Source organism: Hesperophylax consimilis, chromosome 15 (genome assembly GCF_061612785.1).
Source record: "Hesperophylax consimilis isolate HC1 chromosome 15, BYU_Hcon_1.0, whole genome shotgun sequence".
Lineage (NCBI taxonomy): Eukaryota > Metazoa > Arthropoda > Insecta > Trichoptera > Limnephilidae > Hesperophylax > Hesperophylax consimilis.
The window spans coordinates 33982756-33998598 of NC_142850.1; the positions used below are offsets into that span (position 1 = coordinate 33982756).

At 32.8% G+C, this 15843-nt stretch overlaps 1 protein-coding gene across 3 annotated transcripts in view; it reads right to left on the reverse strand.

Annotated features, from left to right (window-relative positions):
- The window catches only part of LOC149417657 (serine protease inhibitor 77Ba-like), a 54799-nt gene that overhangs the window by 3732 nt on the left and 35224 nt on the right, over nucleotides 1-15843 (reverse strand). For all 3 annotated transcript variants that reach the window (XM_089640119.1, XM_089640118.1, XM_089640117.1), the window contains exons 2-5: nucleotides 5528-5655; nucleotides 3461-3706; nucleotides 2003-2150; nucleotides 328-545 (exon numbers count right to left, since the gene is read on the reverse strand). In XM_089640119.1, coding sequence (XP_089496245.1) covers nucleotides 328-545; nucleotides 2003-2150; nucleotides 3461-3706; nucleotides 5528-5599 — 684 coding nt within the window. In that variant the 5' untranslated portion in view covers nucleotides 5600-5655. The remainder of the gene's footprint in view (nucleotides 1-327; nucleotides 546-2002; nucleotides 2151-3460; nucleotides 3707-5527; nucleotides 5656-15843) is intronic.

Sequence of the window (15843 nt, forward strand, 5' to 3'; positions counted from 1 at the left end):
AAAACATTTTCTTGTTGATTTTTTGTGTTAGGAACCAGTCATTTAAATAAGCCTTTCAAATATTTTCTATGTTTCCATTCTTAAATCACATGGTAGTCCATTTAGCTTAAAGATGTGCAACTCTGAAAACGTGATCTCGAAAGGGGGAACTCGTAGATCGTACGTAAATTATCGACGAACACCCTCTTTCTCCTGACACGTCTTGTGTGAAACCGAAGAAGATACTAGAACCAAGATATCACACTCGACCTCTCTCTAGGACTAGTACACACTATGTGTGATCATTCGACTTTAAGATAGCCGATGATATGTCATAAATTTGCATACCTTTCCATAGGGCAGTTCCAGAGCATGTGCCTTGAAGCTGTCTAAGTTCGCATAGGCCAGGGGAGTTCGTTGGAACATCATGTTGACTTCTCCTATTTGTTTTTTATTTTCGTCATAAAACGGGGCGCGTTTGGTATCGGCGGGGTTGAAGGGTTTGGTCCACTGACCCTTGAAGAAAATGCCGTTGGTGATGATCATCTGGGATCCGGTCAAATCGGCTGAAAGGGTTAAAAAAATATATATATTTGCCATTTATTATTGATTTATTTGAAAATTATTAACTTAACTATGGAGTCCCTCAGGGATCCAAACTACTATTCCAAACTAATAAACTCTTCTGGGAGTCTGTCAAGTTGTATGAAAATGTAATGCCTAAAATGACAACATAAATCTTTGTTTTCTTTTGAAATGTACATTAAAAAAAATAATGTTATGTAATTTACAGAAGACATAGTAATTGTTTCGCCTAGTTTTAAACATAAGATGTACCACCATAATATTACTATAATATGGCTTGTGTGTATGGGGAATGTGTCATACAGTTCGTTATTTTGTTATGTATATGCCAAAGTATTCAGTTTATATTTTCAGTGTGTTTTTAACCTGAATTTTGAAACCTTTGTTGTTATTTATATTTCCGATACTTTCTGGTAATGAATTAAAAAAAATTACTCCTAGATATTTATAGTTGAATTGCCCCATTGTTTTTTTCTTACATTTCGGAGTGGGGATTATTGACGAGCAATTGTTTGTTTTTCAATGGTGCAATTTTATTTAGGATATTATCTTTGTAAATTTGTAATGTTGCATGGTAGAAGTCTTCAAACAAAAGTTATAATGAATATGTGTTTGATTTAAAAAGAATTGTTTTTAATTTATTTTTTATGCTATCTAAAGCGGTTGTGTGAGTTCCACCCATCCTATAATGCCATACTGTATTATTGATTGGCAGATAGCTAAGTATGTCATTCCGAGTAAATCTCAAATATGTCTTAGACATTTAAAGATGTATGTTAGTCTCCTAACTCTGTCTGGTATGTTTATGTGTGTGGATCATTTTAGGCATTGGTCTACTGTAATGCCTAGGTATTTTATTTTAGTTTTGCTTTCTATTAATAAACACTGTTTTATTTGATATATGTACACCCATTTTTCATATATTTAATAAACAGTTCCATGATGTTTCATCAAAATGAAATTTCAACACTGTTATATAAAAGTTATATACAGTCATTAAGAGTGATGAAACTAAAAAACTAGGTTTCCTATGTAACCTATTTAACCTAATAATAATAATAATAATAATTGGATAATTTGTAGAGCGCCGTTTTTGTGAAAAATCACCTCAAGGGCGTAGTTACCTAGTAACCTAGTTTTTATTTCATCATTTTTTCATGACTTTATATCACTTTTGTACATAGGTGTGTTGAATGGTCGTTTTGAAGACATACGCGGTCACCCAAGGGAACATAATATCATGGGTACCCAACGTGAAATATTTAATATCTGTAAATTGTTTCATCACTGTTACCAATGTACTGTTTGTTTCTATAATATCATATGCATATATTCTTTTGTGTAGTCAATATTATTACATAATAGTAGTTTAGTACTATTCAAATTACACTAGTTCATCAACATTAAATTTTAAGGTTATTCGTGAATGAAAACTTACATGGTGAGACAATTGATTTGAAACGTCCATTGGTTTCCTTATCAGCGTAATTGTTGATGATGGCCAGTGTGGATTTATCGGAAAAGTCCACCTCTTCCAAGTGTGTTCTGTAGATATTCCGGACAATATCACTGAACTTTTTGTGGATCTAAAAATTTTGAATATATCATAAATATAATTTAAAGATTATGCAAATAATATTTATCATTAATTCTACGTAAAAAAATAAGCAAAATCCTTAAATCAAATAAAAAAATCCCATAGGAAAAAATGGAAATAAGCAAAATAGTTGTGAATATTATAATTTAATATGTCAACACGGGACGAGCGGTTCCATGATAACTCGACTTTGACGGCTTCCGTGGTCGAGGGATAAGACTCTCGACTAGTAAGCTGGAGGTCGCGGGTTCGAATTCCGGCGTGTACAAGTTAATTTTATTTGATTAATATTCGTTATTTGACAAATTATTCATTTAAAATAACATAAAGTAAATTTGCGGCACATTGCAGAGTGGAAGATACTCTCAGTATCGCCATGGTGTAAGACCACCATTTACAATTAAAACGTCACATGAAATGGCTTTATGTGGCCAGATCTGAATAGCCAGGTACTTCCCCACCTTTATCCTCCCCATCTCCGTACCCAACCCATCTCCTTCCCCTCCCCAACTAATTCCAATCCCCATCTCCTTCCCATCCCCATCTCTTTCCCATCCCCATCTCCTTCCCCTCCCCATCTCCTTCTCTTCCCCATCTCATTCCCCTCCCCATCTCCTTCCCCTCCCCATCTCCTTCCCATCCCCATCTCCTTCCCATCCCCATCTCTTTCCCATCCCCATCTCCTTCCCCTCCCCATCTCCTTCTCTTCCCCATCTCATTCCCCTCCCCATATTCTTCCCCTCCCCATCTCCTTCCCCTCCCCATCTCCTTCCCCTCCCCTTCTCCTTCCTTTCCCCACTACCTTCAGCCACACAACATGTCCCAATTGGGGATGACATAGTCTCAATGACTTCAGATGATTGGGACTCTTGTTCGGTTTCACATAAAAATATTTCAAGACAACTTGAAAACAAAAACAACAAAAAAGTGACATATAAAGTCATTAAAACGATGAAAAACTAACTTATAAATCTGAAGCACGTAACTCCTTTAACCTAGTTTTATCACTAGTTTCATCACGACTTCAAATCACTTTTTTTCCCACTGGAAAATTGCTTTCAAAACACTGTAAGGTCAATGTCTATTTGAGATTTTGAAAAACTCTGCGTAAAGTTCGGACAACGCCAGGGGCGTAGCTTCAGTTAGTAGCAAAATATATTTTTTTGTATCTTCAAATAAATTTTCACTAAACCCTACTTTTACCGCTGCCGGCATAGACCTAAAATATCAATGTTAAAATCAATGTTGCAAAATATTACGTATTTATAAATGGAAATCCTTTTTTGGCTGAATGCTTACCGTCTTATCTTGGTGAAAGATCGCGTTCATTGTCTCCAGGCTAATTGTATTTGTGGTGACCAGTAAGTGCGGGGCCACAAGCTTGAAGACGTCGCTAGGGCGGGTCTGGTTGGTCTTGTAGCCCAGGGTGGCCACGATCTCGTCTCGGGTGATGCCACCTGCCCCCTCTGACAAAGATGCTAACATGGACCACACTGAGATGGGACTGACGACGACGTTCGTACCTTTCATGGTGAGGGCGCAACGCTGCAAAATTAAACATTATTGTGATATCCTAGATAGTAGTTTAAAAGGATACTCATAGATGGAACTGGTAATAATAAAGCTGTCGATAATTCAGGGATTGAGAAATTAATAAATATGATTGCGAGCTCAAGGTCGGGGCCCATAATCACTCCTAACACCCGCTAATATAAATAGCTAATGTTATGAAAAAATGGTTTGTAACCTAGATAGTGTCTTGGAAAAACATATCCGATTTTTATTCATATGGGATACATATTGAATTTTTCTAAAAGTTTAATTGAATATTCAATTCAATTATTGGAATTTTTATTGTAATATATATCATTAAGCATTTAACCTTCAAAATTTAAAGAAAAGTTGTTTAAATTAAAATTCTATTTTCTAACTTTTGCATTTACGAGTATGTTTATTTCTGTATTATGACTAATTAACAAATTTACCCGTAAAACCATTCAAAATCATGCGGTTACACGTGTTAGGAAGTAAGAAATATCTCCTATTATTAAATTATAAATTGGGGTCAATCCTTGCGTGGTTAGTTCTTAACCTAATTCTTATTTTATCAATTACATTAATTAACAATAGTAATTCGAGGCGCTCTTTAAAATTGATAGTCAATTTATCTCAATATTTTTATTTTATTTTGGAAAACCAACAGTTTTAGTATTTTCAATGTATAGTGAAGTATCTATAATTATTAAACCAATAAGAGGTTTTCACTGATGTATCATATTTTTTTAGTGATAAACAAGATAGAGTTACACTAGCTTATGGGCTTGTGATGTTGGGAGGGAGTAAGAGTGGAACAAAAGAAAAGCTGAATGATCTAGTATGTGTTGAGTTATATGTATTGTGCGTATGTTATTTATTGATTTTGGGTTTAAAAAGTGAGGTGTTGTATTAAATAAGTCGAAATCTCTGTATGAAGTGTTAAATACATATGTATGAAGCGCGGTGAATTAGAGTGTTTTGTTTTGAGTTGGTATTGCAGTGAGAAAATGTAATTTGTGGTAAATCTTTAAGGGAAGAAGATATTACATATATTGTGAGGGACTTATTATTTGGTACCAACGGAATTTAAAGACAACTACCAAAATTCTTTCTTATTCGACGGTTTTATTCGACATCGAGCAAGTTATCACCGTGTGGACGGAAAAATTCATGACTCGATGGCTCGCGATGATCGAAGACATTTGGAACTCCTAATTTCTTTCATACTTACTCGCTTCGAGCCATCGAGCCGAACTCTAGAGTGTGTATGTTAAATCGGCAAGTTGGAAGTGGTACAGTACTGAGTCTACGGAATTAAGAAGACTGCAAGAAATGCACTGCGGACATGTAAAATAGACGTCGAAATATTTTTCAAATCGGGCCTTAAATTTCAAAAACAAAATGTTTACGAAATTCAAATGTGCTAATGGGCTCAATTGAACAATTTTACAATTCAAATGTGTATGGAAGGCACTTCTAGTTTTTTTCTTTATTCTGTGGCTGAGCCGGATATGTTATGGAACGTGGCTGCAATATGTACCTCGTCGTTTAACCACTTCTCCCAGTATCTTTCATTTTATGGGCGAGTTACGCGCGACTCGCCAAGAGGCTTAAATTATTCATTATATACTAAACGTCGTGTCGATACAATCTTTTTCAGTAATACCGTATGTGTTAGTCAACCTCCTAGATATAAGGTTTTAGTTTTATTAGATCGAATAAGAACGGATGGGCGTAGGTACTGGGTTTTACAGTGGTCTCAGGCTCAATTAGGTCCTCGAGTTCGTGGTTCATTTTGATACACCTGATCAATTTTCTAGGGTCACTTACCAAAAGAAGGCTGTACGAGAAGTCGTCAATTCCTTTGGCCGTAGCCTTCAGGTCTGCGATTAAGGGTTCCATTTTAGCTTTCGTGGGACTCGCGATAAAGAAGCTTGCTACGAAAATAGTTGTCAAATCTGAAAAGACAGAAACTTGGTTAAATCATTGCTCAATAAATTTGCACAAATAAAAAAAATATATATACTCGTACATGCTCCGTGATGATTAAATTAACATTTGATCCATTAGATGTAAATAATAACAAATATCAAATCACGCGTAGGTACTAGAAAACACACAAAACAAAAAAGGTTTGATATTGACGGGACATGTCTTCAGGAGTGTCTGCCCTTTCCATTCTATACACTAAGCTATCGCACGGTTAGGTACAGATCTGAATTATTTCTTCAATATCAATAACCTTCTATCTGGTATCCTGGTTTGATGATTGAAATACAATTATTAAATTCTTTTTTTGTCTAGTTTCATGTCATTTCTGGAAATTTTTGAGCTAAAATAAAATTAAAATATCTCTTCTAGTAAACATTCTAAAGTATAAACGGCACTTATTTCCTGTTTTATGTACATAAACCTGTCTGGTGCCTATTAGATGCAGGTTTTTCGATCGCCTCCAGTTTTCAAATTACTCTTAAACTGCCTCCATCTCGATTAATCGAATTAATTTGAATCCTTTTAATCTTGGACATAAACACAAAAAATAATCGCGGTGGTTATTTTTTCATGATATGAGAAAATAGATTGTTATTATAATCAGAATGAAAATCAATGTTTTTGATCTCTGTAACGTATTCGGTGAACCTTATTATAAGCTACCTAAATTATATCATTCTTATCTTGGACATAAACACAAAAAATAATCGGGGTGGTTATTTTTTCATGATATGAGAAAATAGATTGTTATTATAATCAGAATGAAAATCAATGTTTTTGATCTCTGTAACGTATTCGGTGAACCTTATTATAAGCTACCTAAATTATATCATTCTTATCTTGGACATAAACACAAAAAATAATCGCGGTGGTTATTTTTTCATGATATGAGAAAATAGATTGTTATTATAATCAGAATAAAAATCAATGTTTTTGATCTTTGAGGCGTATTTGATGAACCTTATTATAAGCTCAAAGTAAGTTCAAAGCAGATATTATCCGTAAATTATTTTAACACCGACCATGCAGTAAACATTTTAACCAAAATTTAAATATAGGGTATCTTTCAGAAATAGTTTCAGAAATGTTTAGGTAACAAGAAGAAAAATATTAATTCACACCTGATTTACTATCATCATTTGTAACTTGTCCTCTGGAGAAAAAATAACTACGATTTACTCATAGCTATTAATAACAATATTATTTAAATTTGTTATTCGCAAAAATTAAACGTAATACTACTTCCAGATTACTCGATTTTGCGCCCAATCCCAACCTCTTTCAGTTCTTACATACAATTATCCGTGAACAGGTTTAATAACCTCAATTTTGTAAAGTCTATTAAAATATATATTTAAAATTATATATTTGACGCCATAAAAGCGAAAAGGCGTAAGCGACAATTTTGTAAAAAATAAGTTACAGTTTGGATTAGACAAAAATTCTATTTTTTCTTCTTCGAAATTCTCCAATTTCCAATAAGGCCATGTAAATTCTAGGTTTTGTAATGCGTAACACAAGGACTTTTCAAAACAGTGTAACAAAGTCAATTAAATTACTCTACTGCTCTCTTGTGAGATCGCACCTAGAATATGCATCTCCTGTATGGTCTCCGATTTATACCTGTAACTTACACCGCTTGGAGAAAGTACAAAGAAAATTTCTTCGATACGTTCAATTCAAATTGAGAGAGCCTGCAATTGATATCTGCTACAATACATTAATGTCTAATGTCTAATAAATACACTAATGTGTTCTTATACATATATGTGAAATGTATATGTATAGCATCTATATAAACTGCTTGCTTCAGATGTCTTATAGTGTTGGCTAACGGATGTATTATTTTAATGAAAAATGTTATTTTTAATTGTGAAGTCTCTGACAGCCCTGAATTGTTGAAGCTACTTTGCCATACCCGCCGGCCATAGTGGCCAAGTGGAGATAAATTTGATTGTAACAATAAACTCACTAGTATTTGCGCTATTATAATATTTTGCTAGATTATATCTGTTGGCAAGTCACCTTTTCTGTGTATTTTATCCTGTTTAAATGAAGTGCTATCTAATATTGTAGCATTCTATGCCTTAAGAATTTCAGCTGAATCACATTCAATGTCGTATTGTATACACATTGTTGTGTTCTTAAATGTAATACTAATATTCGCCTATGTACCACTGTGTACTTATAATCTCATGTATCACATTATTGTAAAAGCCTTTTATGGCGTTTAGTAAATAAATAAATAACATGTTAAATAAATTATTGGCTAAATTGTCGCTTATGCCCTTTTGCCTTTCTGCGTCAAATTATCTTGATCCACATGGTTCTATTGGCATCTTTCTCACTCGGCCACTTGTTCGCTGACTGTTGACGTATGTCGTATTACGCAGTAAGCCATTTTTCAAGGCACATTGACAACCGGAAACTTTCCTGCGGAAAGTATTCGAAGGTCTTTTCTGCTTAAGGATATAAAATTTACATGTAAACTGTCATCAATAATAGTTCATTACAGTATCCATGATCGCAAAACATGTTTAATCCAAATGGCCTTATTTAATTCAAATAACTTCTGGGATATGACAGTTCGCCTTACCACGAAAAACACCGTAAAAATATAGGAATTCATGGAATCGTTAGGGCTAAATCTAGATAGCTTAAGTTGTTATTGTAGTTCAATAATCTCATCATCGACTTCTCGTCCAAACAACTTTATTTCTAATTATCTCTTGTTTAATAAATCAAAACAAAAATTTTCTCTAAAACATAAGATATATTATATATTATAATCTTCCAACATATTTATGTAGTTTGTTTGGTGCGGAGTCCATACAACACAAGCACACTTCATCTCGCTTTTTATAATGCCATTGCATGCATCGTTGCATCTTGGTCATTAATCCTTCAGGCCTCGGAAGAACATTACTAGACATAAAAATCATATTAGAGCTTCTGAAGGACAGATCTGACCGGGACGTCCATACATTATAAAAGTATTTTTACCGTTTTTTGTATAATGCAAAAGTATGTGGTTTGTTCGTCGTTGAAAAGAAAATAATTGTTCTTATCAGTTTGTCTCAAATATTTTTATACTTATTTATTGTTTTGGTGTTTAATTCGTAGAACTCCATTTAATTTTTTAAATAAATTTAATAATAAATAAAATTTAATAATGTTATAATAATTATTAAGTTCTGCAAGTATTTCTGTTATTTTTACAGGTTTTTTAATGTGACAGCTGTTTCGGCTTTGAGGCCATTATCAAACTGTCTCAGTTATAACATTATTAAATTTAATTTATATTAAATTTATTTAAAAAAAAAAATTATACTTGATTCCACGGATAAAATCCTAAAAATTGTTAATGAACATGATTACAAATTGGCGTGATTTTTTTGTTAACAGTTTTTATTTTATTTTTATATTCTTCAATATAAACACCCGCTTAACTTCCAAAGTAGTATGTCAGCAGGTCATGTTCACAATTGAAAGTTTAAAAAAAACTTTCCTTGTACAAGCGGAATGAAAAGTGAAGTGACATTCGTCTTATTAATTCCCTACACAAAAGGAAAGTGTTTAATTAATTTTTTTTGTTAAGGTTTTCATGTTGATGTATATATATTTTAAAGAAAGACAAACATTTCTGGCTTACGAATAACCTGACAATATTTGAAAAAAATATCCTACCAAAGCAAGCGGAAAATGTTGCTGGTCTTATGGTGGAGGACTTAGCCAGCCGAGGAATTGAATACACTACGCCTGGGTGGGACCCAAACGCGATGTCAACTCAGCCACCGACCGGTCTAATATTAAATTTTTACTATTTAGAAATACCAATTTTTGTTTCGAATAGAAACAACTGAAAGATAACTTTATCGAATTTCTAATTTTTTTTACGAGCACTTCAATGATAAAAAATTGTGTAGCACATTTAAAATACATCGGAAGCATTCCAAAATTCCATGAGAAATTCACCATCGCCATCGTTGAAACTTGTAGGTAAAGATATTTAAGAAGGGTTAATCTGATTAGACGATCTATCTGCCGTTGTTCCCAGCATTTCGAACGATCAATCTCAGGGTCCGATCAGCCAAGTGATTTGTTCAGTAACGTTCGATTCGCCTATTTCCAAACATCTTTACTGTTGATTATCTTAAGTGGCCCCGACCAATTTCATAAACAATAAAATGATCAATGAGTTAAAATTTCGGCTCCACAGTTGATCAGTAGGATTGGGAACAACGACCGTAAATGTATTCAATATATAAATGGTAGAGCAGGTACCTCAGTAGACTAGTGCGTCATCACTTGATATCCTCTAACCGCAATGCGGTGACGCCAAGCGTAATGATAAACGTAATGGTATCTCTGATTAAATATTATTTAATATCACAACCAGTTGGGTATCATCTCTCCCCACTTGAGATAGTTTATAAAGAAATATTCGAACCATGGAGACAAAAATTGCATAATTTTCTTTTTATAACAAACGCCTTGTATTTAACCACGAACTTTTATTATTTTACATATCGACCGGTTTCACTTCAGCCAAGCTTCTTCATGGTATAATAATAATAATAATTACTAACAGTTATTATAATATCCTGAAGAAACTTGGTTTTAGCGAAACCGGTCGATATGTAAAATTCTAAAAATTTGTGGTTAAATACGAAGTGTTTGTTTTATTTTAAAATATAAAGCCTATCCACAAAGTAATTGTTTCTAAAGAGGAAAAAATACATAATATCTGTTAACATGATAAATTGGTGAAAAAAACCTATAACAGACCTTGCGTAGTATTGATTACTCCGATCTCGAACTCTGGCACAGTAAAAAGGTATTATCAAACATGGCTATCATATTGACGGTATTGACCGGACACGGAACAGACAAACAAATTCACAGCAAAGTGCTCGTGTTAAAACAGGATTTCCCTACGCTCAGTAAACAAATTTCACATTTTTTTTTATTTCGGTGGGCTAAGCTGGTCCTATTTCCTTCGGTCATATCTAACTGTATCACACTTCGACTAAGAACCATAAACATCTTCTTAATTTTCTTCACAAATATTTAAGCCGCTATCTTTAAGTATAATCGCAATATTCCTCCCGAACTAAATGCAATCTAGATAGTGTCTTGCATAAAATAATATCCATATAATAATATCTGCAAATGCTTAAACATCATTATATACTTGTTAAAATGAAATGGGTCCGAGAAGAGAATCTACACAAACAAACGGAGAGAAAACTTAAAAACTGATATAAAATATTGCTAAGTTACTAAGAATATCCTTCAATTATTCGAAATGCGGTTATAAACGGGATTGCAGGCCCTCAACGAATGAATTAATATGTTTTCTGATAAAATTTTAGTAAAATACGAATATATTATAACAATGTCGGAAAATGTGTTCATAAAAATCCTAATTGCAGACCTTTACCGAATGAATTGTTATGTTTCCTAATAAAATTACAGTAAAACACGAACGTGTTATCACAATATCGGTGTTCATATGTGTCGTTGTCTATTATGCAGGTGCGTGGCCACGTGTTTTAATAGGAACGTACTGCAATCCCATTTTTAACATAATTTTAATAAATCAGAAATACAAATTATATTTAATAAAATAAAATTAAAAAAAACATAAAATATAATTAATTATTATTTAAATGCCCTCTGCTATAATAGGTTATCGAAGGTCACCAGTAGGTTAGGTGTTAGGTTACCTTCTGGCTACCTTGTATCCTTAGCTCCAAACGCTCAATTAATGGTACAAGGAAGCTATAATTTGCACAAATTACTGTAGGTTTTAAATCAGACTAACTTAACTGAACAGACTTAATTTGAATCATTAATTTGTACCCTCGTTAATTCCCTGCACCTTTTTAACAAACGTATTACAAATTTTCTCATTAAGGCGATGCCATACGTAGTCATGCAAAATCATGCGTTTTTGGTTTGAAAATTTAGTAGCCTAGAAATTTTTCAGATGCTTTAATTAAATACTGCGAGCAGAATACATCTTAGCCTTTAAAATAATCGAGTATTTTTTAGATAAATCTTTTTATAAGCCCAGAAAAAAATAATGTATTTGCCTATGAAAACTTCTCTACAGTTTAAAATCTCTTACTTACGAACCCATTTTCGGATATGATTTTATTGTATAATGTGGTAAATTAAGTTATTTATAAAATGATCGAAAAAAAATTTAATATTTATGCCTGAACATCCACAAAATAAAATAAAAGGCACTTTTTGGCCATGTTTTTTTCTTGCATAAATCAAAACAGGCGGATGGTGTTAAGCGGGAATTTAAACCTTATCGCCATCTACGTAAGGGTTGTTATTGATTATTGATAGCGGCTCAATTTAAAATATTACACGACGTAGTGCATCGCCTTAAATTTATTTCAAATTTGCACAAAAAATAACAATTATTTTTACTTTATAATATAACTAGCTCACATGTACCTGGCGTTACTGGGTCTATTCTTAAGAGATTTAATATTTTTTTAAGACTTGTTTACAAAACTTAGACTTTTCTCCATTTTATATAATTATAATATGCATGCATTATATATATAAAACTTCCAGAAGAAATTCTCTAAATGATAGTGAAAACTCTAACAAAATCCGTTGCGTAGTTCAGATGAACTAAGTAAGCAAACAGAAAGACGCACTAACATATTTTATACTACGAGTATTAACCTTCCAGCGGGCGCACTGTCGTAAAATTTACGACAGACGCGCCTTATCGCTTCCCCCACTCTTTCCACTTAGTTGTAAGCATCGAGCTTCGAGCTATGCTAGAGTCAAATCAAATGTCAAACATTTACCGCAAGATATAAATGTTTTTCTCAAAGTGAGTTACGGTAGGGCTATTGAACCGATGACAGAAGAAGAAAACATAAGCTTTCCAAAACTCGGTGTTTGTCGGTTATGTGCACTGGATAAGAAAAGATCCTCAGCATCAATGAAGTGTTGCCGTTGCCAGTCCTTTACATGCAAGAACCATTCTTCAGTTGCGGTGGTTTGAAACAATTGTAAGGATGGGAATATTGATTCTGACTAAATAGGTCGATAACAAATTTTGTTTTGAAATATTAAAATGTTTTGAGTGTTGCTTCGTTTTTTTAAGAAAGTCAATTAGTTTTTGTTTTAAGTACTGCCTATTATCATTCTTCATATCCTTAAAAAAATCCCTAACATTTGTATAAAGAAAACACCACTTACATGGAGAAAACTTGATGACGTAAAATTTACGACAAGCGCCCGCTCAAGGGAAATTTCTCAACGCGCCCGCTGGAAGGTTAACTAGCTGACGTCTACCTGGCGTTTCTGGTGGTTATCCTTAGGAAATGAAGAGATTTCTGTAGACCTTTTCAAGATATACAATTCCGTAGAACATCATTTTGATGTATCTCATAAGGTTTAGCCAGCGTTAGCAATGTAAGCATTCGAAAATATCTTTACGTCTTGATTACGAACTTTTCTATAATTTCAAAATAAAGAACATTTATCTATGCATATGCTTTCTATGCATGAATTATATAAATAAACCTCCCGGAAAAATCTCTAAATTATAGTGAAAACACTATCAAAATCCGTTGCGTAGTTTAGATGAACTAAGCGCACAAACAGACAGACGCGAAAAGCAACATTATTTTATACTATTTAGTGATTATCTTTTCCTAACTACTAAAGTATTTGTGTATTACAATTTTCAGCTAAAAACGTCATCACTCTTCTCCACCATAAGCTACAAAATATTCATTTCACTCTTTTAAAAAATAATTCCAGATGCCATCTGGTATGTTCTGTATTTTTTTATAATAATTAGGTAGGAAATGATTTTGAAAAAATGGTCATAACAGAATACGGGTAAGATTATGTATTTTTTGCTGTTTTTTTTTTACACAATCATGTATGTTGGGGCTCTTTAAAGGATATTATAATGACATTAAAAGATAATTATATTTTCATAAAAGTAATGAAACCGGTTTCGATAGCGAGAAATTTACATACCCTAGGTTTTAACACACTATCCGAAAATAAAGATCGGTTCTGAAATTTTGTCATTCAGTAACAGATTTGACGGCCGGCATAGTCCAGTGCTAACGCATTGGACTGCCATTCCGAAGGTCGCGGGTTCGAACCCGACGTGCGCAAATAAATTTTATTTGATTAATTTGTGTTATTTCACAATTAATTAATTAAAATAATATATAGTATATTTGCGGCACGTTCAAGAGTGGAAGATACTACCAGTATCGCCCTGGTGTAAGACCACCATTCAGAATTGAAACGTTGCTCCAAATGGCTTTAGCCGTGTTTAGTGACTAGATCTGAATAGCCAGGTACTTCCCCACCTTCCTCTTTCCTTTCCCCACTTACCTTCAGCCTCACAACATCCCCCAATTGGGGATGCCATAGTCTCACTGGCTCCAGACGGGAGCAGTTGGGACTCTTGTGAGGTATTCACTATAAAAAAAATAAAAAAATAAAAAAAAAGATGAAAAATGAAAATATTTTTTTCTGCTATATTTATCACTGGCTTAAGTAATAATCATGCATTGTTTCATATTTTTTTCAGTAGTTTTCACACGAACGAAGTATTGAATTCTACGAGTCTAAACATAAACTTTATCCAAGTTTTGTTGGTATTTTAGTTTTGTGAAGTAACTGGTCAATAATGATATAATAATAGAACACAAATAGAACATTCACAGAACTTGAAAATCAACTTTTAAATGTGATGAATTGTTTAAATTCTATGAAACAACCCGTCCGTAAGGTTGGTGCACTTTGAAGTAACCACAAACAAGATTATCCGTTGGATCATTTTGAATCTCTTCAATTCCAATTGCATTTCCTAGTGTTTGTTTAACCTGCCAGGAATGCGGTATAAGAACAATATATCAAATGAGAAATATATAAATGATTTGTAATCTTTATGAATAATTCATTTGAAACACGTTTTACGTGTTTTCTGCTACTGTGCATCTGCACTATGCGGTGAATGGGGTCTTGCACATACTATAGTTAATTATTTTATTTATTAACGCCGTTAGGGATTTTACTTAAATTTTTGTTTATTATATTAGTGTATTAAAAAATATGCCTTCACAATTTTAAAAGAAATCATTGTATCTCCCTAAGTGTATCTATCTAAATCTATGAATTAAATAATATGCCTCTATATATTTATTTATATATTTATAGAAATCATTGTATCTCCCTTACTGTAATGGTGAAAAAAATATTTATTTTATTTTTATTTATTTATTTATTATAAGAACTTGTTGAACATTTATACATATTTTTGATAATTCATCCGCCATGCTAGGGATGTCCCTGTGTTATGGCGGGTGATATTTACAGAATGGATTTATAAAATAAGTTAATTATAAGCTATAAAGTTATGCAATTTAGATTAAAATATAAGTTAATTAGATTATACAATTAAATAATAAGTAAGTAATAAAACTATACAAATTAAATTAAATTAAAAGTTATTAAATTATACAAATTTAATTGCATTACAAATATTAAAATCATGGTTTCTAAATGTATTTATAGTAATAAAAATGGTATTAAATATTAATAATAATTGATAATTAGTTGATAAAATTATAATAAAATTTAATTTATGTACCAATTTTTATATATTGTGGTCTCCAAGTGAACTTATCCATTTTGATATTAGTTTTTTAAATTTATGGGGTTGGGTTTCGGTTTTTAAGTTTTCAGGGAGAAGGTTAAATATTTTGGGAGCTAGGTACATGAAATGTCTTTGAGCTGACGTGGTATGTAGTGTAGGTACGTTGTATGCATTAGAGTAAATTTTATGTGGAGTTGCCGTATGTTTAAGACATTGTATTAAGTGAAGAGTCGAGTGGAGGAGTATCTTGTCGGTCGCTTGTTGATAGTACGTATTATCGTTTTTTGGGCTTTTTGTAATGGATCAATAAGATAATGTGCACAACCGCCCCAAATTATGATGCCATATGCTAATTGGGATTGGCAGAGAGCATAGTAGACTGTTTTCATTATTGTAGGAGTAAGGATATTTCTTAATGTTCGAAAAACATAACAGAGCTTGCGAATTCGGGGAGTTAGGCTGGCTAAGTGCTGATCCCAACGAAGATGAT